This window comes from Drosophila ficusphila, unplaced genomic scaffold, assembly GCF_018152265.1.
Source record: "Drosophila ficusphila isolate 14025-0441.05 unplaced genomic scaffold, ASM1815226v1 contig_414, whole genome shotgun sequence".
In the NCBI taxonomy this organism is placed as follows: Eukaryota; Metazoa; Arthropoda; class Insecta; order Diptera; family Drosophilidae; genus Drosophila; species Drosophila ficusphila.
This window is the reverse complement of record NW_025064328.1, coordinates 20426594-20449594: the sequence shown is the minus strand read 5'-3', so window position 1 is coordinate 20449594 and position 23001 is coordinate 20426594. Positions and strand designations below refer to the sequence as shown.

Below are 23001 nucleotides of genomic sequence, written 5' to 3'. Positions count from 1 at the left end.
AAATAGTAAATTTAAATAGCCGTTAGTTTTCAATAATAAAATCTAATATTTTTGTACATTCAGTGTTGATTATTTAATGATTCTTCTTCGTTAAGCAAATTGCTTAAAATTTGCCCAATTTCTACCTCCTCGGAACTCAAATACTTTTCCATTGTACCAATCTGTGAAAGGCACTTATGGGGGACGTCGTACTGAAAAAAGCATTTTTTTCTTTTTCTGTTTTTAGTTTCAGCGTGCGATACAATGTTCCACAACTTTGCATTCAATGTGCAACACAGTCCTTAAATTGGGGATCCTCCAACCAAGCATTGCGAACTTTTTGTTTATACATTTTAAGAAACAACCGCACAAACACAATAATCAGTGAATTTGAATGTAGAGAGTTGAGAATGTAGCATTGCAGGCGCGAAACGATGTTAAGAAAATACGAAGTACCCAAAAGCTACAAAGGGGTAAATAATATTTTAGTATTTAAAATACACAACTCGATCGCGCTGGGCTGTAAACATGGTGTCTATGCCAACATACGATTTCCGAAAATTTAATTTGAAGGTCGACGGATTTTAGTCGACTATATATAATATCAAATATTACAAATTATTTAAAATAGCTAAAAAATAGCACATTTCTTTTATAAAATAGCCAACATAACAGGCTCCTGCAAAATTGAGTGGTTTCTAATTTGGCCAGAAAATAGCCAAGTTGGCAACACTGGATATAGATGTTGCTTAGTTGATTTCGGGTATTAGATCTAACTAATAAGTAATGTGACCGTATATTTAGACCAAGCATTGCCGGTATCGGCACGGTTGTCCATCTCTATCGGCATTTCGTTTTACCCTAGTTATAAACGTGCTTTGTTTTTTTTTTAACAAAATGAAAGCCGTTTTGTGTGTGGCATTGATAATTATGGTAACAAACTTCGCTGCTGATGCAGCTAGGTTGAACCACCCGCGCGTATTGTTGCCAATTTTCGAGGAGAAAGCCATTAACTTCACTTTAGAAGTCGACGAGCCCAACTGCTACAAATGGTAAGTTGGCGTCCCAAAGCCTTGCCGCCTTTTTTACCCTATTTTGACGCCATCTATAGGTCATCCTCGCGACAAGACCTAATATCCGTCATGCCCATCTACAATGGATTCAGCGAATGTGCATACCAGGCCGTTGTAACGGTTCGCACCCACGAGCGCCGCAGGAACACGGCAATCGTCTTTGCAGAGGAGATGCAAACGGGCGAAACGTTACGATCCGACGTGATTGTAGATGCCGTCGCCAGCCTTAATGTGCGCACAGCAACCAGGCAGCTTTATCTGGAGGAGGCTCCTGCCATGTTCGAGTTGCACGCTTTTGATGAACAGGGCAATGAGTTTTTCACTTTAGAGGGCATTGAGTTTGACTGGGAGATTTCGGAGCCCGGCAGCAACAAGCCCGCTGCGATGCGCTACCTTACCTTCACGGACAGCCCCTACCACACTGTGCCGTCCGCTCTGGAAAAGTTTGAGGCGGACGGCACCAAGGGGTATATGATCCTCCTAGAGGGCATCAATACGGGCACCGCTAAAGTGACCATTGCCATGCCCCAGGCTGAATACCGGCACGTGCGTCCTATAGAAGTTTACATCAGCGTCCTGGCCAACATAATTATCGAGCCCTCTGAGGTCGCCATCCTTGCCGGTGACTCGGTTTCATTTCGCATCTTGCAGCTGAAGATGGACCGCCTGCATGTTATTGATAACATGCAGTATTATTTAGAGGTAGAGGACGCCAGTGTTGCCTACTTACGGGGCAACAGTGCCACAGGAGTGGCTGTGGGCCGCACTCAGGTTTTTCTGCGTGACCGCAACATGGCGGACTCGGATACGACTGCCAAAGGACCCAGCGCCCTATTGACGGTCGCGGAGCCTGTCAGGCTAGGTATCAGCTTGCTTCCTCATCTAAATTGGGTCACAGTTCAGGGAGAACATCACGAGATTGCTTTGGACTTATTTGCCGCCGACGGGCAGAAAATAACTTTGGGCAGCCGGTATTCTATTAGTTCAGAGATCGACGAGTCCTTATTCTCCATTGTTCAACGGACTCGAAACGGAAGCCGTCTATTTGGCGAAGCAAGAAAGGAGGGCATAACTGAGGTGTACGGGTCATACAAAGACGTAAGTATCTGCGATCTTCGGAACTTCACTTAAAAAATTCTGCTTTTTCGTTATAAAACTGGTAATCGTAATGTGGCATCTAGCCATGTTTGTATGTCTATCCGTCTAAAGAACTAGGTTATTGGGTTTAGGAATAATTTGTAATTTTTCCGCAGTGTCTGTTTTTAAAAAAAATAATGTTCACGGACGTTGCATTTTGTGATAATGATTAACATATTAGGGATGAATACGCAGTGAACGATCTAAAATGCCCACGCACATTCACAAACTCCATGAGCGGGTCCTCAGACCCCTTTAGGTCATTCTTGACTTTTATATTTTTGATCACGGTCTGAATCGAACTAGACGTATACACCTGTCCGTCTTTCCATACGTCCGTCTGTTTCTTTTAATGTAAAATAAACTTTACCAAAATCGTAAAACTTTATCATATAGCTGGCATACGAAAGAAGAGTCCAAAAAAGTGAGATTTTAGATAAAAAAAAATGCTTGTTATGAAAAACTACCTAATTACCTGTTAATTTAAGTGAAGAATTAGTGTTGAAATTTTCAAAAAATCGGTTCTGCAGATTTCAAGTTCTAATGTTCACCGACTTTAAAAATAACGTTTTCGGGAAAATCGATTTAAATTTTTTAAATCAAAGTGCGTCCAAATTCGGTCGTTAAAAACGCTGTAACTCTGTTAGTTTGACTCTAATTGACTAAAAATTTGTTCGCAATATTCTCGACATATGGTCTTTAAAAAAAAATTTCTTAAAAATTGCAAAAACAGAAAAAAATTATATCATCATTGTTTTTTATCAGACAAGAATAATTTTTGGAAGATAGAGTTTTCTACCGACACTTAAAAACCGACGACTATTGTATAGCTGACATAGAAAAAATTGTCGTAAATATAGAAAATTAATAGAATAGAAAAGCCTTTATGTATTTTGATCAAAATTATTGATGACTGCAAAGGTATATAAGCTTGGACACGCTGAAGCTAGCTTCCTTTCCTGTTTTCTCTATGAATGCATCGATACCTTGAAAGCTATAGAAGCTAGAATACGGTAGATGCCTATTTTAATGAACAAGAAAAGCAATTTTCAAAACAAAAAAAGGGTGTATATTCTTAATCTAAATATCAGACATTTCTATCTGTCTAAACTTTTGTCCTTCTAAATGAACCTGCACATCTTGGAAATTGCAAGTGCTAGAATGTTGAGATAAATAATTTGTTTCATAAGCAACACAAGTTTAAAAAAAAAGGAACAAGAAAGGAAGCTAACTTCGGCGAGACGAAGCTTATATTATTATTTCAGGGACATTTATCTGTCGTATTGTCCGTTTGTAGGTTTCTATGCAATTGGCTTTACCATTTTAAAACCACTATATCGTATACATTGCTGTCATTATGACAAGCCATAGGCTGAGAGGCAGGAAATGAAAATTTTTTGGCATAAAGGTATTTTTATCGACTATTAAATTACGAATTGAATTTTATGAAAATGGGACGAGTACATCAAACAGTTGTCATAGAAAAGGTCACAAAAACATAAACAGTAGCATCCTGTTATAACGACTTCGCTTATAGTGTCCGACCGAGTTTTGGTTAGGGCGTCTTCCGGGTATAACGACGTGTCCCTTGAAAGTCGTCATAACCTGATTTTACTGTAAAACTAATAGAAACAAAATTATAACGACCTGGTTTTTTCACACAAGTTTGATTTTTGAAAGATGGTGTTTTTAAATTACAATGGATCTTGTAATTTTATTCAAAGTTCAATGCAATAACCTTCGGCTGGCCGAAGCTAGCGTTCTTTCTTGTTTACTTTTCTTATAATCAGAATATTTAATTATGACCCAGTTGTCAGTGCAAGCTGAACTTCAGATCTTTGAAGAGCTTCATCTGATGCCAACCAAGGTGGTGCTGCCCTACGATCCAAACAGCGTTAAACCATTAAAGCTGCAGTTTCATGCTTCAGGCGGAGATAACAATTACGCTTGGTACTCCGGAAACCCGCAAGTGCTCCAGATAGATGCGCAGGGCCTGGCCACAACCGAGATTCGAGACGTTCGAAATTCCTTCGTGCCCCAGGGGGTGGATGGTTCATTCGCTGCCCAGACCACTGTCAAGGTGGCGCTGACCAAGAACCAACAAATCTCCCGTCTTGCGCAGATTTACTTCCTGCCCCCCTACCGCCTCCAAATTAAACGAAGCAACTTCGAGACCGCTCTTAAGGATTATGTGCACGTGCACGTGGGAGTTTACGCTCGGATTAACAATTCTGACGTCCCATACACAAGTTGCGAAAACCTCCACTTCCAGCTTGATTTAAGTCAACCCATTCTTCAGCTAGAGAGCAATGAGGAGCTCAAGGAGATAGTCCCTGAAGCGTGCCGCGTGCTGCGGTTGCGCGCCACCGCTGTGGGCAGTACCTCGCTGCGAGTTTCATATACTTTCCAAGACAAAGTGCTTCACGACACCGTTGACATCTACGTTTTTAAACCTCTGGTTGTGCTTAATCCTCTGCATAACGAGGTAGTGCTTCCCGTCGGGTCATCTCGCAATGTGATCTACACTCACGGACCGCAACGTATTTTTACCATGGCGGCGGAGCTCACCAAGTCAACAGCTTTCGATGACAAAGTTATTTCTGTGGCTGAGCTAGAGTTCGACCCACAAAATGGTATTACAGCGTTCACCGTGCTGTGCCGCAAGCTGGGCGAGACAACGTTTACTTACCGAGTGCACAATAGTCTGACTACGGCCAGCTTTGCCGTCTACCGATCAGAGGTTACCACAAAGGTTTACTGCGTCCGCCCACGCTTCTTGAAGCTTTACGCACGCCACAACCTTCGTGAGTCCTGTCCCTTGGAACAGCGCTCTTCACTTCTTTTCCTAAAAGACCGCGAAAACAAATTTGAGATTGAGATTGAAGTTCAGGATTCAAACAACCGAAGACTTATGAATGTCAGCTCTCTGTGGCTAGAATGGGAGTTCGTCGCGGGTGAAAAGCGCTATCGCGAGGACATAATGTCCCGGCAGGTCTCCGAGCTGGAGTTCGTTCACGGAGTTGGCCTGCCTAATCGGGATCTTCTCGTTTTGACTTTAAACGAGGTGGCGCCTAACTTCCGCATTAAGGGCACTGTGTTACACTATAACGACAATCTGCTTGCCCAGCAAGATATACACGCAGAGCGCCCGGCTTTCGGAGTCCAAAACGTGAGTTAATAATATTCTTTTGTGAGAAGTCCTAATAAGTAGAAAAAAATTACAATTCGCAGCCAAAGACTGGGTTAGTAAGCACGCCCCTTATCGAAAATGAGGTCCGATTCCACACGGTCAACAGTACGCTGTTGCCAAAGGACCACGTGAGCATCTTGCTAGCAGCGGGACACAGTGAAAATATACCCATCGCCCAGGGCAGCGGCTACCTACAGCTGGACTTGTCCGAGGAGGGGATCGTACAGGCCGAATATGATGAGAAGACCCGCATACTTAAGGTAACACCTCTGCGTTTCGGCCACGTGCGTCTGGAGCTGTTTGACCGCTGTTTAACGACCGAGCCGAGCCATCTGTCCATCTCCGTTGTGGGAATTGGAGCCATTGAAGTAACAAGCATGGACCGGTTGGAACGCACTACACGCATCGAGGCGATTGTCAGACTTTTTGACACGAACGATAACCCCTTGGAAGTGGATCGCAGCAGTCTAAGTGTATACGATTTATCCGAGGAGGTTTTGGACCAAAGTATTTTGAGCGTGCGGCTAGGGGAACAACAAAACTTGAGGTCGGGAGAGATTCGTTACACCATAACGGGCAATAACGTTGGTGAGACCAAAATAGTTTTTAAGGCCGGCAAGGGCTCTTTGCAAGTGGCAACTGAGCCACTCAATGTTCAGGTCTTTGCTCCAATTCGTCTATATCCTCGCGACTCCACTCTTGTGATTGGAAGCAGCGTACAGATTTTTTATCAGGGTGGCCCGCAGCCAAACACCAACATGATATACATATTGGAAAAGGAGGAAGTGGCAAGTAAGTTTTTTGTAATAATTGTTTTATTTATTTTTGATAACAAGGAAGTTTTCCTTTGGTTCCATTTTCAGCTATAAGGTCCTCTATTGTAACGGCTCACAGCCTAGGGACCAGCAAGATTGTTGGCAAGTGCCTTGTAAAAAACCCAATAACTGGAAAGGATGAGGTGGTATCCCAAGACTCGGTGGAAGTCTCGGTTGTTGCCCTCACAGGAGTGCAGATACGGACGCCGCTGGTGCGGATTCGCAGCGGTGCCATTATGCCCGCAACTTTGTGGGGTCATTCTGACTTGTCGCCCATGGTGCTGGGTACCTTGCAAAATATCAAAATCTCTTGGAAAGTCAACCAACCTCAGGTGGTTGAAATATTTAACGTCTTCACGGCGGCGGGTAAGTTCAGTGCAATTAAGAAAATAATTACCATTATCGTGCACGGATACCGCTATAGAGATTACAGGCTTTATCTCTATGCTCACTAAGTGCTCGGACATTAACCTCTTAATGTTCTTCGATGAGCCTGCCCGGTTTAGTTTCGAAGCAGGAACAGATACGGAACATACACAAATTTTTTTCTCCCATGTTTATCGATGTACCCAACTTCAGCCTTTATTTTCGTTATCTTGTTAAATATTTTCATGCATTTTTAAACCCTACAGAAGGTGTTATAATTCCTTGAGTATGCCAATTTAAATCACAAGTTTGCAACGTACAGAAGGAGACACCCCAGAACTTATAAAGTATATATATTCTTAATCAGCATCACGATCAGAATCGAAATACGCCTCTTCGTTTCTACGCAAACTTGTCTCTCAGTTTTAAAGCTATCTTGTCGAAACTTTCCCAAAAGTTATAGATTTAGATTTTTCGATCTTTCCTATGGCAGCTATAAGATATAGTTGTCCGATTTTTTTGAAACTTTTTTCTCAATATAAGAGTTGTTAAAAAACTTGAAATTCAAAAAAACATGCTCGTGGGATAAAAAACAACGATGTCATCAATTTATTTCCATTATTTGTATATATATTTTTCGATCTGTCCTATGGTAGATATATGATAAAGGTATCCGATTTTGACATGGTAACATGGGCTAGAGAAATATTTTTAGTTTATTGCTTTGTGTGAAGGAAGCTCTTATCTAATGGTATGGATGCATTGGATTGTAATTATAAAAAATTCTGTGCAGGAATCGAGTACCAAAGTGAGGACTTAATTTCTGTTCGAGTACGAGCTCTGAATCCTGGAAAGGTTACAATCACAGCATCTGTAAGTTTAATGGACGGGACAATGCTGCCACCAGCTACCGTAGAGCTTATAGGTAAGTTTACGCTCACCCGACCACGATTGAAACATAATTAAAACATTTATTGCAGTTTTTAAAACTCTGGAGCTGGTTGCACCAAAACCTATTAGAATGGATTCCATTTTGGCAGCTCCAAGGAGCACGGTCCAGCTTAAATCTAATATAGACGATGCGGTCTTCAAAATGGATAGTCAGAGCAACGGTGTTGTCAACGTAACACCAGATGGCCTTGTTCACACTAAAGACACACTTGGTCGTGATCTAGTAATCGTAAGAATCAGCTTTGTTGGTCTAACCGCGGAGTTTTATTAAATTAATGCTTTTTAGGCCAAAACAGCGGACCAAACTCTACCAATCGGAATCGAAGTAAAGAATGTCCAATACATTTTGGTTACGCTTTTACCAAACCTTAAGTTTAGAAAGGTCGAACACAAGGTTCCCCGTGGTATGAACTTCGTGCTTAAAGTATCACTCCATGACAATTTGGGCAACGAGTTTTCCCATAGCATTGAAGATGCAAACGGCCTACGGTATGAACTGGCCACGAGGGATGTCGTTGATGTTCAAATAGAAAATAATCTGACAATTGTGGTGAGTCTAATTTTTGATGTTTTGACTTTTACATAGTAAGCAAAACCACACTAAACTTTTCGAGTGTCATTTGAGATTTATGTGTTCCCAAAACGGATATCTGTACGAGGCACTGAGTGAAGACATTACAAGAAGCCATATTAGATACTATAATTTTTTCTTTGCTCGCATATGCATAAAAATAAAACGAATAAAAATATAAACGAAGTACGAATCCTCTGATACAGCTGAACCTGCAGCGTGAAACCAACAATGTCATCGCCATCAGTCTAAAGGACCCAACTGGCGTCAAACACGCAGAAGACTACGTCAAGCTTTCAGTATTGGACTCCGAGAACATTTTTCCCACCAAGGTGAGCTGATTCTAGTTACATCTAAAGAAACAGAGAAACTGACAGGTCATTATATAAAATCTACACTAAAGCACACAAATGTTATCTTTTTCTGGGTTATTATTAGGCGATATTTTTTATTTTAATCTTAGCATATATGGTTACAAACAAGCGATGAGGATTTTAGTAAATTGATTCATTTGAATACCTTGTAGTGGGAATTTTTATACCCTTGCAGAGAAAAGGGTATTATAATTTCAGTGAGAAGTTTGCAACGCAGTGAAGAAGACACCTTGATCAGCATCACGATCTGAACCGAAATACGTCTGTCCGTCTGTCCGCCTGTCTGTTTCTATGTAAACTAGTTTTTCAGTTTTAAAGCTAAACTTTACCAAAAGTTGTATAGTTTCAACACGCAGTTATAAGTCGAAATGGGCCGTATCGGGTGACTATATCGGATAGCTCCCATACGGGAGATTGAAAACAAAAAAATGTTTACTTCGTTGTTTTTAATTATATCGGCTTGATTTCTTTCAGTTTGTGTTTTTTAACTACCATCGAATTTTGAATTTAATTTGATCAAAATCGGATAACAATATCATATGGCCGCAATAAGAAAGATCGAAAAATATATATAGAAACTAGCTGACCCGGCGAACTTCGTACCGCCTTCGTATACTTTTAAAGGTGGTAGGAACGAAATTTGTTCAGACCAAGCATACTTTGGATTGGTTATATCGTTTTGTATTAAAATTTTTTTAACGCTGATCACGACAAATTATATAACTATATAATATATTATATTAATTTTTTCTTGCCTACTCTATGTGAATCTTCGGATTTGACCACTCTTATCGAATGACAGACAATTTTCTCTGTCGGTGACATCATTTGCTTCAATTCACCCCTAACGTTGTCGTCGATTTGGAGCAGCTCAAATGAGCAGATTGTTTCGGTTAATAAACACACAGGTGAGTAATTTAATTCTTTGTTTTGTCTTTTTTATTATTTTGTTTTGAACGCTCGATAATCTAAAAATCGTGTTTGGGTAATAAAAACCACGACGTTAAATTCTTTGTTCAATTAGTTTTACGTACGTTTTTCAATTTTTCCTATGCCAGCTAGATGAAATTTAATTCCAAATTGGAATGTAGAGTTTTCTAATGACTCGAATTTTGAATTAAATTTCATAAAAATTTTACGACTATGTCTTATATAGTAGCTGGCATATGAACAATCCTCAAAAATAAAGTAACTTACTAGAAAAATCGTCATAGCTTCGATGTAAGCTTCGGCTTGCCGAAGCTTGCTTCTTTTTTTGCGTGGGCAGATTAAAAAAATAATAAATATTAATTCTCTTCATTTCATCTTCAGGTATTGGCCGTGTGTTAAACCATCGGCAGAAGCTGAGCGAAAAGGTAGAAATATTTAACGGCGACGAGACAAAACGCGGCGGGTTCATTAAGTACGACTTGGAAGTTCGCGAGTCGGATGCGGTAATACAGTTATTTATACCCAGTATCAATATCTTAAAAATAACTTTCTATAGATTGTCTTTGCCAAGTCTTTGGACATATTCAGCGGACCGGAATACCGGGGGCAGTTGGTTCTCCGTAACCACTTGCAGTCCGACAAGTACAGTAACCTCGTAAGTCCTTCAAATTAATATTGAATTTATTGGTACTAAAATATATATATTTCTTCGCCCATAGATTGCACAAAACGTTTCAAAGTGTGCCGGGCAGCTTGGTAGCCTGCCAGTGGATATCTTTACATGTCGCTTAGCGGCAAAGGAGGTACTCGGTCGCCAGCTGCTAAAATTGTACAAAGTTGAGGCCATGTTCGATGCTAGTGTCGGGCAGTATATCTGTCGACTGGAATTGCTTTCCAGCTTCATTGAATTGCTGGCCATTGTCAAGACAAACGACGTCTATTTGGAGCTAGAGGTTCGTTTCCTAGTTGTTCTCTAGGAACAGAATACTTACGCGATATACTCTTTTTTTTTGGAAAACAGGCGGTCATGCCAAACGGAATGTTGGATAAGATGTCATTGAAATTAGTACCCGGTATCAAGGTGATGCCCGAATCAGTCCGAGTTACTGATTTAAAGCCGCAGGAGTTTCATATAAGTGGACTGGACAAGGCGTTGCATAAGGTTCAGGTGAGTCGCTGGGTTGCAATCATCGTTACTAGGAGCAGTACATAATGGCTTTGGATAGCATTGTTGCTGTGCAAACAAAAAAAAAACAAGAAAGGAAGCTAGCTTCGGCAAGCCGAAGCTTATATACCCTTGCAGTCATAAAATATTTCGAACAGAATACACAAAGGCTAAACAACATCGAAGCTACGACGACTTTTCTTTAATTTTCGATATTTTTGGCTATTGTTCATATGGCAGCTATATGATAAGTCGTCCGATTTTGATGAAATTTATTATGCAATTCAAAATCAGTTAGAAAACTTTATATTCCAAAAATTATGCTTGTCTGATGAAAAACAACGATGTTATAATTTTATTTCCCGTATTTCTATATAGATTTTTCGATCTTTCTTATGGCCGCTATATGATAACGGTGTCGGATTTTAATAAAATTTTTTTCTCGGTTTAAGGGTAGTTCATAAAGTCGATGTTGTAAAAATCATGCTCGTGGAATAAAAAACAACAACGTTATGATTCTTTTCCCATTATTTCTATATACAGTCAGCACAAAATTTATTCGGACACCCGTGATTTCCAATCTTATTCATTAATAACTCAACAAATATACAACGAAAACAAAAAATTTATATTTCATATTGAGGAACAACATTCTTAACATCTATTTTAAAAACTAAATAAGAAACTTTTAACTTAAATACTAAAAAATATTCCAAAATTAACTAAAAAGTCTTTTTTTCTCGCACAAAAATTATTCGTAGACTTCAGAAAATCGATATAAAAACATCATTTTTTCAGTGAAATTTTTTTTTAATATTTTGTGGGTCCTCCCTTAGCATCTATTACAGCTTGTAAACGTCGACCCATGCTGTTCACCAATTTGGATGTCTCGTTAGCGCCTATCTACTCCATTCCGTTTGCAATGCTGTTTTTAGGGATTCCTTTGAGGATACACTGTGCGTTCGTATTCTTTTTTCAAGTAGGTTCCATACGTGTTCTATAGGGTTTAAGTCTGGAGATTGGGGAGGTGTTTTGAGCTGTTTGCAGTGATACAAGAGACATTCTTGCACCAAATAGGAAGAATGCTTTGGGTCATTATCTTGTTGAAACAGAAATTTTTTTGGATCAAGTCCAAGTTTTAAAACGCTGGGAATCAAATTTTTACTAAGAATATCCTTATACATCATTTTGTTCATTTTATCTTCTATGAAGACCATTTCACCGACTCCATAAGAGCCTACACACCCCCAAACCATTACATTTCCGCCACCATGCTTAATAGTTGGTATTAGATTTATTTCTTTCAAGGCTTCGTTTGTCTTTCTCCATACTTTGGGAGGACCGTCGTGTCCAAATATATTGAATTTGGATTCGTCACTGAAAACTACGTTCTGCCAAAACGATTCCGGCTTGCTGACATGCAGTTTTGCGAACTCCAAACGTTTTTTTTGTTAATGGCGGAAATGAAGGGCTTTCGACGAGCAACTCTACCGTGTAAACCAGCACTGTGCAGGTAGTTGCGGATGGTTTGGGCGCAAACTTTTTTTGCGTAGCTTCCTCTAGATTCTTTCGAATTGTGGAAGATGTTGATTTCGGGTTTTGTAAAACTGAAGACACAACTTTTCGCTCCTCGCGTGGGGTTAGTATTTTAGGCCTACCAGCTTTACTGTGATTTGCAGCTAAATCTCCGGTGTCCAGATATTTTTTAATCACACTATGAATTGTGGAAGGTGATTTGCCAATGATTCTACCAATTTCCCGGTAGCTCCGATTCTCCAAATGCAATTTTAAGATAGATTTTCGCAAATCTAAGGACAAATCTCGACTACGTCCCATTTTGACTAATCTTTTTAAGAAACGCAGCGAAACTAACACAAACAACATAAAAAAAAAGCACATCGAAGCCTACTCCTAAGTAATTCCAATGAAAATGCAAAAGAAGAATCACCAATTACCGTTGCAATCAGAAATAAAAGACAATAAATCAAAAGTGTACGAATAATTTTTGTGCAGCATTTTAGGCAGTTTTTTTGCATTTTGTCCACTAGATAAAGGGGCATTGTAAAAAAATAATTTTTTTTTATTCTAATGGCTTCAGAAAATATATGTTTTCATAATACGTAAAAAAAAAATTTTTTAAATTACGAAAGTTTTGTGAAAAATGCAGTTAAACTTTACAATAGTGAGCGTCCGAATAAATTGTGTGCTGACTGTATATTTTTTGATCTTTCCTATGGCAGCTATATGATAGAGTTATCCGATTTTGATAAAATTTAATCCAAAATTCAACAGTAATTAGAAAACGCGTAATAATTTTTTTCCCTTTATTTTTTTGACCTCTTGTATGGGAGCTATCCGATATAGTCGGCCGATCCGGCCCGTTCCGACTTATATACTGCGTGCAATAACTACACAACTTTTCGGAAAGTTTCAGCACGATAGCTTCAAAACGGAGAGACTAGTTTACATAGAAACAGACAGACGGACAGACGGACCGACGGACAGACGGATTTCGATTCAGATCGTGATGCTGATCAAGAATATATATACTTTATGGGGTCTGAGGTGTCTCCTTCACTGCGTTGCAAACTTCTGACTGAAATTATAATACCCTTTGCTCTGCAAGGGTATAATAAAGCTTAGCAGGAGCCTTTAAGAATAGCTTACTGAGCGCCAATTCGTTTTAAAATTGTATTTTCCAAAATTGTGCCGCGCCTGACGATGGATCTCTGTGATTCTTGGAGAACTTGCCATTTTTGATGGCCCCAAGTGTTAGCAAGTGTGTAAAGTCCGCCAAATGGGGTTTTAGACACCTTGTTGGCCTCATAATGAGCCAAACCGGGGCAGGACATGGGGAAATTGGAGGCCTTTTTCACTAGAAGCCGCTTATCTCGAACGTTTAACTTTGTTTTTTGGAGCCCTTTATAATTTTTTTTATAGTTTTCATTATCTGTTAATAAATTTACAACATTTCGCGATTTTTTTTTATTTTCGTGGCGATTTGGCTTACATTAAGGCCTGAGTCCAAATATGCATCAATTTTCCTCCATAATTTTCCCATCTTTATCCTGGAGTGCCGATCCAAGGCCTATTTTTGTTTCATTTGATCAATAATAGCAAAATATTGAAAAAAAAAAACGTTTTAAACAAACTGCGCACTGTACACAAGTGATTATTGACAAGTGTCCTATCCAAATGAAACGATTGTCAGCATGCAAAAAACCATGCAGCAGTGCAAAAACTCAAATAAACAAGAAAGGAAGCTAGCTTCGGCAAGCCGAAGCTTATATACCCTTGCAGTCATCAAATATTTCGAACAGAATACACAAAGGCTAAAGAACATCGAAGCTACGACGACTTTTCTATTAGTTTTCCATATTTTTGATTATTGTTCATATGGCAGCTATATGATATAGTTGTCCGATTTTGATGAAATTTTATTGGCTATTCAAGAGTCGTTAGAAAACTCCATATTCCAAAAATCATGGGTTTCTGATGAGAAATAACGATGTTATCATTTTATTTCCGTTAATTCTATATAGATTTTTCGATCTTTCCTATGGCAGCTATATGATATAGTTGTCCGATTTTTATGAAATTTTTTTTATAAATCAAGGCTAGTTAAAAAAACTTGATACTTAAAAAATCATGCTCGTGAGATAAAAAACAATGATGCTATCAATTTATTTCCATTAATTCTATATATATTTTTCGATCTCTCCTATGGCAGCTATATGATAGAGTTATCCGATTTTGTTCAAATTTAATCCGAAATTCAATAACAGTTAAAAAACGCCATCTTGAAGAATTCAAGTCGATCTGATAAAAACAACGGCGTGAGAATTTTTTATTTCATTCTCTCGTATAGGAGCTATCCGATATAGTCGGCCGATCCGGCTCGTTCCGACTTATATACTGCGTGCAATAACTACACAACTTTTGAGAAAGTTTCAGCAAGATAGCTTCAAAACTGAGAGACTAGTTTACATAGAAACCGACAGGAGGACAGACGGACAGACAGACAGACAGACAGACGGACAGACGGACAGACGTACATACATATTTCGATTCAGATGGTGATGCTGATCAAGAATATATATGGGTGATTCCATATCAGATTTACAGTCGATATTGAGAAATTCGATGAGATATTTTTTTCTTGCTCTTTATCGAAAATAAATCGACACGTATTTTTTTATATGGCTCAGAAAATTTTTTTGACAAAGTTATGATTTTTTGAACTTTTGATGAACTTCCCTTTTTTTGATGACAGTCGCGTTTTTCCAGCCCGAATAACTCGAAAACCGTACGTCGCAGGAAAAAAATATATAGGAAGTAAAAATTTCATCCTTCCTTCTTCTTTGCAAAACTTTCGTGAAAAAATTTTTTTAAACAATTTTTCACCACAAAAAGTTCAAATGTTAATAACAAATTATTTTTTCTCCAACTTGGACCATTTTGATTTTTTTTTTTTTTCACAGTAAATCCTTCACATTCTTCTGATGAACATACTAAAGTTTCAGAATGGTATCAAAATTAGTTTTTGAGTTACAGAATTTTAAAGATTATCATGCACGGTCCGCGCGCTCGGTCTCAGGGCGTGCGCCGACCAACGACTCTAACGAGCGTCAATTCGCTTCGCGCGCGCATAGTAAGGGTCAATAAAATGAATTTTTAATTCTATTTAATTCTGTAACTCAAAAACTAATTTTGATACCATTCTGAAACTTTAGTATGTTCATCAGAAGAATGTGAAGGATTTACTGTGAAAAAAAAAAAAAAATCAAAATGGTCCAAGTTGGAGAAAAAATAATTTGTTATTAACATTTGAACTTTTTGTGGTGAAAAATTGTTTAAAAAAATTTTTTCACGAAAGTTTTGCAAAGAAGAAGGAAGGATGAAATTTTTACTTCCTATATATTTTTTCCTGCGACGTACGGTTTTCGAGTTATTCGGGCTGGAAAACGCGACTGTCATCAAAAAAAGGGAAGTTCATCAAAAGTTCAAAAAATCATAACTTTGTCAAAAAAATTTTCTGAGCCATATAAAAAAATACGTGTCGATTTATTTTCGATAAAGAGCAAGAAAAAAATATCTCATCGAATTTCTCAATATCGACTGTAAATCTGATATGGAATCACCCATATACTTTATGGGGTCTGAGGTGTCTCCTTCACTGCGTTGCAAACTTCTGACTGAAATTATAATACCCTTTTGCTCTGCAAGGGTATAAAAAGTGGGGAAAGCAATAATGAAAAAATGTAACTGCATTTTAGAATCACAATAGAACAGAGATTATAACTTAAAAAAAAATTTTGCTTTCAACGATTTTTGTCATTGCTACGAGCGATTAACCATAAAAGTTGCTAGCTGTCCTATCCAAATGAAACGAACTGTATTTTGTTCGACATATTTAATGACTGCAAGGGTATATAAGCTTCGGCTTGCCTTTCTTGTTTTCGTTCTTTCCTATGGCAGCCATATGACGTTGTCGAATTTTAATGAAATTTTATTCTCGATTCAAGGGTTATTAAAAAACTCAATATTTTGAAACCCATGCTCGTGGGCTTAAAAACAGTGACTTGATAATTTCTTTCCATTATTTATTAATATTTTTTTCGATCTTTCCTATGGCAGCTATATGATAGAGTAATCCGATTTTGATAAAATTTAATCCGAAATTCAATAGTAGTTAGAAAAAAACGCCATCTGGAAGAAATCAAGTCGATCTGATCAAAAACAACGGCGTGAGAATTTTTTATTTCATTCTCTTGTATGGGAGCTATCTGATATAGTCGGCCGATCCGGCCCGTTTCAACTTATATACTGCGTGCAATAATTACACACCTTTTGGGAAAGTTTCATCAAGATAGCTTTAAAACTAAGAGTCTAGTTTACGGACAGATGGACAGACGTACAGACGTATTTCAGTTCTGATCGTGATGATCAATAATATATGGGTCTGAGGTGTCTCCTTCACGACGTTGCAAACTTCTGACTGAAATTATAATACTCTTTACTCTGCAAGGGTATAAAGATATAATATTTATTTTATAAATTAGGAGACATTTTTCTTATGAGAATGGTTCCCGTATGATACAATTCTTTTCATCATGTATATGAAACATCTGATATGGAGTTATTGTATTAGGTAATAAATTAATTTTGGCTTTTTTTTCTATTTGACACAGGTAAAACCTTCTGATTCAAAATACTTTGCTGTGGATTTCATTGAGCATGGACATGGTATAAGCAAATACCGTTTGCGATTCTTTGAAGACTTTCCGCTGGATGAAACCTTTTACGTTCTTGTTGTATCACCGGACACTGAGCAGAGCATCGAGGTTGGTTTTATTTACAGTATTTGTTATTTTAATCCAAGGTTTAGATTTTTTTTTTTAAAAAAGAAGCCATCCAAACATAAAAGGTTGTCAAATATCTCCGTTCTTTTGTGTCTTTTAAATTTCGCGGCTTTGCACAAAGCGCTTCAGAGCTCGGATCTGGGCATACTATAAATCATTTGAAGGAAGTTGACATAACCTACAAAACGACGCTACACTTTGCTAGGATACAAATATCACTTGTTTTTAACATTTTTTGGTTAATAACAAACGAATTACACCTGCGCAAAACAACTTTGATTAAGAAACATTTCTACTTTTGTTATTGCAGGTACCTATTGTTGGCAGCACAATGTTGGCCCAAAAATGCGCAGGCCGGCCATATGGAGGCCCCTTGGTGTACAGATTGTTGGAGAATCTTGGCTTTGTACTAACCACCACAGTGATTGTAATTTTTTCTATCTGGGGTAAGTTGTGAGACTTGTTTTTCATATTTTTTCATATTTCATTCATCTCTATGGTGCTGTAAATTCTGCAGTCAATTTAAGTTAATGTGGGCAGCAACGTTAAGGACAAAAAATCATAAAGTTAAGCAGCGCTTCAAGTTTTTTATCTGCACTTTTTGTAGTTGCTGTTGTTTACAGTTAATCGCTAGTTTCATGAATTTATAAGCAGTCCCGCAAAAGGCAGGAACAACCAAGATCGGCCACTGGATATGCAGACTTGCACTAAGCAAGTCCTTTGATACGGACCTTTTTGACGGTAACGCTTGAAGCATGACCTGCGTTTGGGAAATCGCTTCGTTAAACTTTTCCATATTCTTGCATTTTAACACGCGCGGCGACTGACTGGGATTGGTTTACGAAGTTCGAGGTCCAAAAGCTTGGCTCAGCGTTAGTTGAAGAAAAGTTTTTCTTTTTGGGACAGGCTTCATTGCCATTTTTCATCCTATTTCTGGGTTGTTTGTTTACCTTGCCTCGAGCTTGGATATGGATAGTGTTATCGGTTTGAAAACACTTTACACCCAATAAAAGTAAGAACAAGATGGTGACCAGCAACCTTGGCTAACCGTTTGCCGTGCTCGCTTGCCAAGTAAAAACTGATAAGAAGTTGTTGGTATTGCTGCCTACTTGCTGTTGGAGTGCTGCCTACCCTAACCCAGCCCAGAAAATGTATGCAAATTGCAGCCACCACATTTGTATTAAATTGAATGACTTTTATGGTGAAACTGCTCATATATACGCAAAACCTAAAACCACCCAACTAACTCAACCACCTTCTATTTTTCTTTCTATATCTATTGCAGTGTACATGTCTTGCTTCCAGACTCAGGGCGTCACGCAAGTCAACTCTGAGGGTAAGTGTAATTAATAATTTTGAGGGCGCGCATCCCCTAGGCTAGGAGAGAAGCTCAAACTGAGGCAGGGGCTGAAGACACGCACAACTTTTGCTACACTTCTCTATTAGTTTTAAGTTTTTAGTCATTTCGTGCATGAATACCAAAAAGTTTCGGGCAGCGGTGATGGCAGCCCGAGCGATAAAAGGCTCACTTTTAAACTATCATCAGTAGTGGAAACGATGGCAGCAATTGCCGAATTTCTTTAAAGAATGTTTTTGTTTTCACCGATTCGGTAGCTGGCGATTTATAAGAATAAAACAATAATAAAGACAACTTGAAAACATATTTGTTATGAAAATTTCGCAAAACACACGAATACTAGTCCCACAGTTTTAAAGTTAGAAATATCTGTACTCAATTATAGCATTTAATGACAAAAAAGCAAGCTTCGGCCCTTTTGTCTGTATGAATATTGCGTTGTTTAAGCTAGCATATTGGGGCTAAACATGTAGTTACTAATGGCGAATACGAAGGTAAATAAGTTTATTTTTTAAACCCTTGCAGATAATATTATAATTTCAGTCAGAAGTTCGCAACGCAGTGAAGGAGACGCCTCAGACCCCATAAAGTTTATATATTCTTGATAAGCATCAGAATCGAAATACGTCTGTATGTCTGTTCTCCTGTCTGTTTCTATGTAAACTAGTCTTTCAGTTTTAAAGTTATCATGCTGAAACTTTCTTAAAGTTGTGTAGTTATTACACGCAGTAAATACGTCAGAACGGGCGAGAACGGGATGGATCGGGCGACAATTTCGGATAGTCATACGAGAGATTGATAAAAATCGAACAACTATGTCATAAAGCTGCCATAGGAAAGATTAAAAAATCTATATTGAATTAAGGGAAATAAAATGTTAACATCGTTGTTTTTCATCAGTCAAGCATGATTTTTGGAATGGAATAACGAATTAAATTTCATCAAAATCGGACGTCTACATCATATAGCTGCTATATGAAAAATAGTCAAAAATATGGAAAATTAATTGAAAAATCATCATAGCTTCGATGTTCTTTAGCCTTTATGTATTCTGTTCGACATATTTGATGACTACAAGGGTATATCAGCTTCGGTTTGCCGAACCTAGCTTTCTTACTTGTTTTCCATTCATTTCCGTTAACTCTATATAGCAGTGTTTCTCAAACTTGTCGGGACCGTGACCCATCTATAAAAAAATTTGCAAGATCTATATGACAATTAGTACCTACCCAAAATCTACCCGCGACCCACACTTAGGGAAATACTGCTATATAGATTTTTTGACATTTCCCATAGCAGCTATATGATAACGTTGTCGGATTTTAATGAAACTACACAACTTTTGGGAAAGTTTCAGTAAGATAGCTTTAAAACTGAGAGACTAGTTTACATAGAAACAGACAGACCGACAGACATACAGACCTATTTCGATTCTGATGCTGATCAAGAATATATAAACTTTATGGGGTCTGAGGTGTCTCCTTCACTGCGTTGCGAACTTCTGACTGAAATTATAATACCCTTTGCTCTGCAAGGGTATAACAAGTCATAAAATGTTTATCTAGAATAGAAAAACTGTCATTACTTTGTTGTTGCTTAAGGGGTTATATCCAGTTGCGAGGCCAAAAAAATGAGCTTTTTTGAAAATTATTTTTGGAGAGGCTATTTATTGTATGTATACGTGTTATATATGAAAATATTGGTCATTTTTTCTAGTTTTAGAATACATTTAAAAAAAAAAAAAAAGTTGGACTCCGTCGTTCCTGTAGAGGATCTCCCGAGGGTCCACTTCAAAAAAGGGTTTTGCGGTGAGGAAAATATCTCCGGTCCAAATTATCAGAAATGCAAAAAACCAAAAGGATTACGCAAAGAATAGACAAATGCTGGTAATGAGACTTGGGATTTTCAAAATTTTGATTTTTGACAAAATGGCGGCATCTCAAACATAAAACTTTGTTTTTGGCACAAAAATTTCAACTTTGAAGTGGCTAAAAAAATCGAAATTTTTGTCGGAGCCAAAATTCCAAGTCTCATTACCTGAAAAAAATATCTAAGAAGAGAATGTGAAAGTTTCAAGTCAATCGAACAAGCCGTCTCGGAGAAATTTTCCTCACCGACTTTGAAGACATAGTTTCGAGAAAAACGCATTTAAAGTTTTGGCTACTAGTTGAACTACATGGGAGACGTCTTTACAAATACACTGATTACTCCAATACTATTTACCGGAATACTTTGAAATTTTCAGATAATCTTCTTAGATATACACTGCGCGTCATCAGATTAGCGCCCCCTGAGCATTCTCGGGTAATGTCCAATATTATCCAAACTATCAAGGCTAAAGCCATAAAACTTTTTTTTGACGATACTTTTAATAATATTCTTCAAAATAAGATAAGGTACATAATGATAAGTATAGCAATAATATTTTTTTTATTTGAAAAGAAAATGTATACCAAAAATATGAATTTAATTTTGCGTCATCAGATTAGCGCCCCCTGCTTAAATTTAATGAATTTTCACTTAATGCTTAACAACTAGTATTGTTTTATGTTTTATCTTATTATTTACTTATTTTCTAATCAAATTAATAGTGGGTGGTCCCGCCCCCGTTTTCCAGGACCTCACAGATCCTGCTGGGAAGTGACTCGTACAATTTCTCAATGTATTGTAATGAAATTGAAGACCAAGCTTTTTTAATCTCGTCGATGAGCTCCAATATGTACTATACTGCTTTCCAGACTCGTATACTTTTCTCGAGAGCCATCCCCACACGTTCTCTGTTATATTTAAGTCCGGAGAGTACGGCGGCCACTCCAGGACATCAACGTTTTGGCCAAAATTAATGAAAAAACCGGTGTGGAAGCTAGCAAGTCCACGGTATTACGAGTCATAAAAAAAGCAGAACAAAAGACTAAAACTAAAAAAAAAACAACTAAATAAGTTACGAAAGGAAATGCGCCTAAATTTTGCTCGCTCGCATATGACATGGTCTAAGGAGTGGCGCTTTGTAGTCTTTTCCGATGAAAATAAATTTAATTTAGAAGGCCCTGACGGCTATAATTACTTTTTCCATGACAGGCGTAAAGAAGAGCATATTTTAGATCGTTTACATAGCCGGGTAGGTGGCGTAATGGTATAGGGAGCCGTATCCTATTATGGCACCTATGAGTTGCAATTTTTCACCCCGAAAATGAACGCCGTGGCGTATAATAATCTTTTAAAAACGGCTTTCCCACATTTCCAAAATTGTTTTGGAAATCTTAAAAGGCGTTTTCAACACGACAACGCTCCAATCCACACTGCCCGATCTGTAAAATCGTGGATACAGGGCCAAAACGTTGATGTCCTGGAGTGGCCGCCGTACTCTCCGGACTTAAATATAACAGAGAACGTGTGGGGATGGCTCTCGAGAAAAGTATACGAGTCTGGAAAGCAGTATAGTACATATTGGAGCTCATCGACGAGATTAAAAAAGCTTGGTCTTCAATTTCATTACAATACATTGAGAAATTGTACGAGTCACTTCCCAGCAGGATCTGTGAGGTCCTGGAAAACGGGGGCGGGACCACCCACTATTAATTTGATTAGAAAATAAGTAAATAATAAGATAAAACATAAAACAATACTAGTTGTTAAGCATTAAGTGAAAATTCATTAAATTTAAGCAGGGGGCGCTAATCTGATGACGCAAAATTAAATTCATATTTTTGGAATACATTTTCTTTTCAAATAAAAAAAATATTATTGTTATACTTATCATTATGTACCTTATCTTATTTTGAAGAATATTATTAAAAGTATCGTCAAAAAAAGTTTTATGGCTTTAGCCTTGATAGTTTGGATAATATTGGACATTACCCGAGAATGCTCAGGGGGCGCTAATCTGATGACGCGCAGTGTATATACATTCAAAATAGGCAAAAAAAAATATTTCGATTTTTTCAAAATCGCAACTGGATATAACCCCTTAATATAAATATCTGGCATAGAAAATAAAATAATTTATGCGGAAATATAAAAAACTGCTTTCTAACATATCAAACTCGAAAATGACCATACTTTAATATTATATAATCTAATTACAGTATTCCAAAAAAAGAAATCGATTCCTTCTTTGAGCGGTTCTCCAAGATCAATGCATCAGGAAGACGCGATTAGTGGTAAGTCTGTCTTGCCTAGCCATAATTTAAATTTTTAAAGCATTTTTCTAATTTCCTTAGATTCCTTTCACTTGCGAAGCTTTTCTCCAGGTCGACGAAGTCCGCAATCAGTTTCCACATCGGAGGCCTATGTTTACGGTCACCCAAGGTTAAATTCTCCGAACAGATCTGGCAACTCTAGTCGCTTTAATTAGTTAATTTCTATACATATATATACCTAGTTTTAAGCCTTGTGCCAATCCTTCTCGGCCCTTTTGTATCATATATTAAAACTAACTCAGGGTTTAATTGTAGGACAAGTTGTTGTTACATTATTGTGCAGTTGCAGACGAAATGCATATATAAGAAATACTTTTAAGTTCGAGCTGTAGCAAGACCAACACGATTTCCGAACAGGCACAAAACAATACATTGGTTAATACACAGAACTGAATAAAGAAATACGGGAACAAGTCCTGCGCATTTATATATTATCTTGTCGCCTCCTGCCGTGCATTTCTCATTAGAAAAGCATCAAGTCAAGTATGCCATTAATTTTACATTTGCGCATTTGAAGTGTGCCACGCTCCAC

At 37.9% G+C, this 23001-nt stretch overlaps 1 protein-coding gene and 1 non-coding gene across 2 annotated transcripts; both read left to right on the top strand.

Annotated features, from left to right (window-relative positions):
* The first annotated feature begins 818 nt into the window (after positions 1–818).
* Positions 819–22896, top strand: LOC108101342 (nuclear pore membrane glycoprotein 210). Its single transcript, XM_017205648.2, has 19 exons — positions 819–1031; positions 1091–2150; positions 4000–5358; positions 5421–6171; positions 6243–6560; positions 7354–7485; positions 7541–7740; positions 7798–8061; positions 8289–8414; positions 9259–9364; positions 9768–9889; positions 9943–10041; positions 10106–10339; positions 10408–10554; positions 16743–16895; positions 17224–17359; positions 18199–18249; positions 22356–22430; positions 22491–22896. The coding sequence occupies exons 1-19, from the start codon at positions 877–879 to the stop codon at positions 22622–22624; spliced, it is 5622 nt and encodes a 1873-aa protein (XP_017061137.1). The 5' UTR covers positions 819–876; the 3' UTR covers positions 22625–22896.
* LOC122320215 lies at positions 6595–6734 on the top strand. Its single transcript, XR_006245562.1, has one exon.
* Positions 22897–23001: the final 105 nt, after the last annotated feature.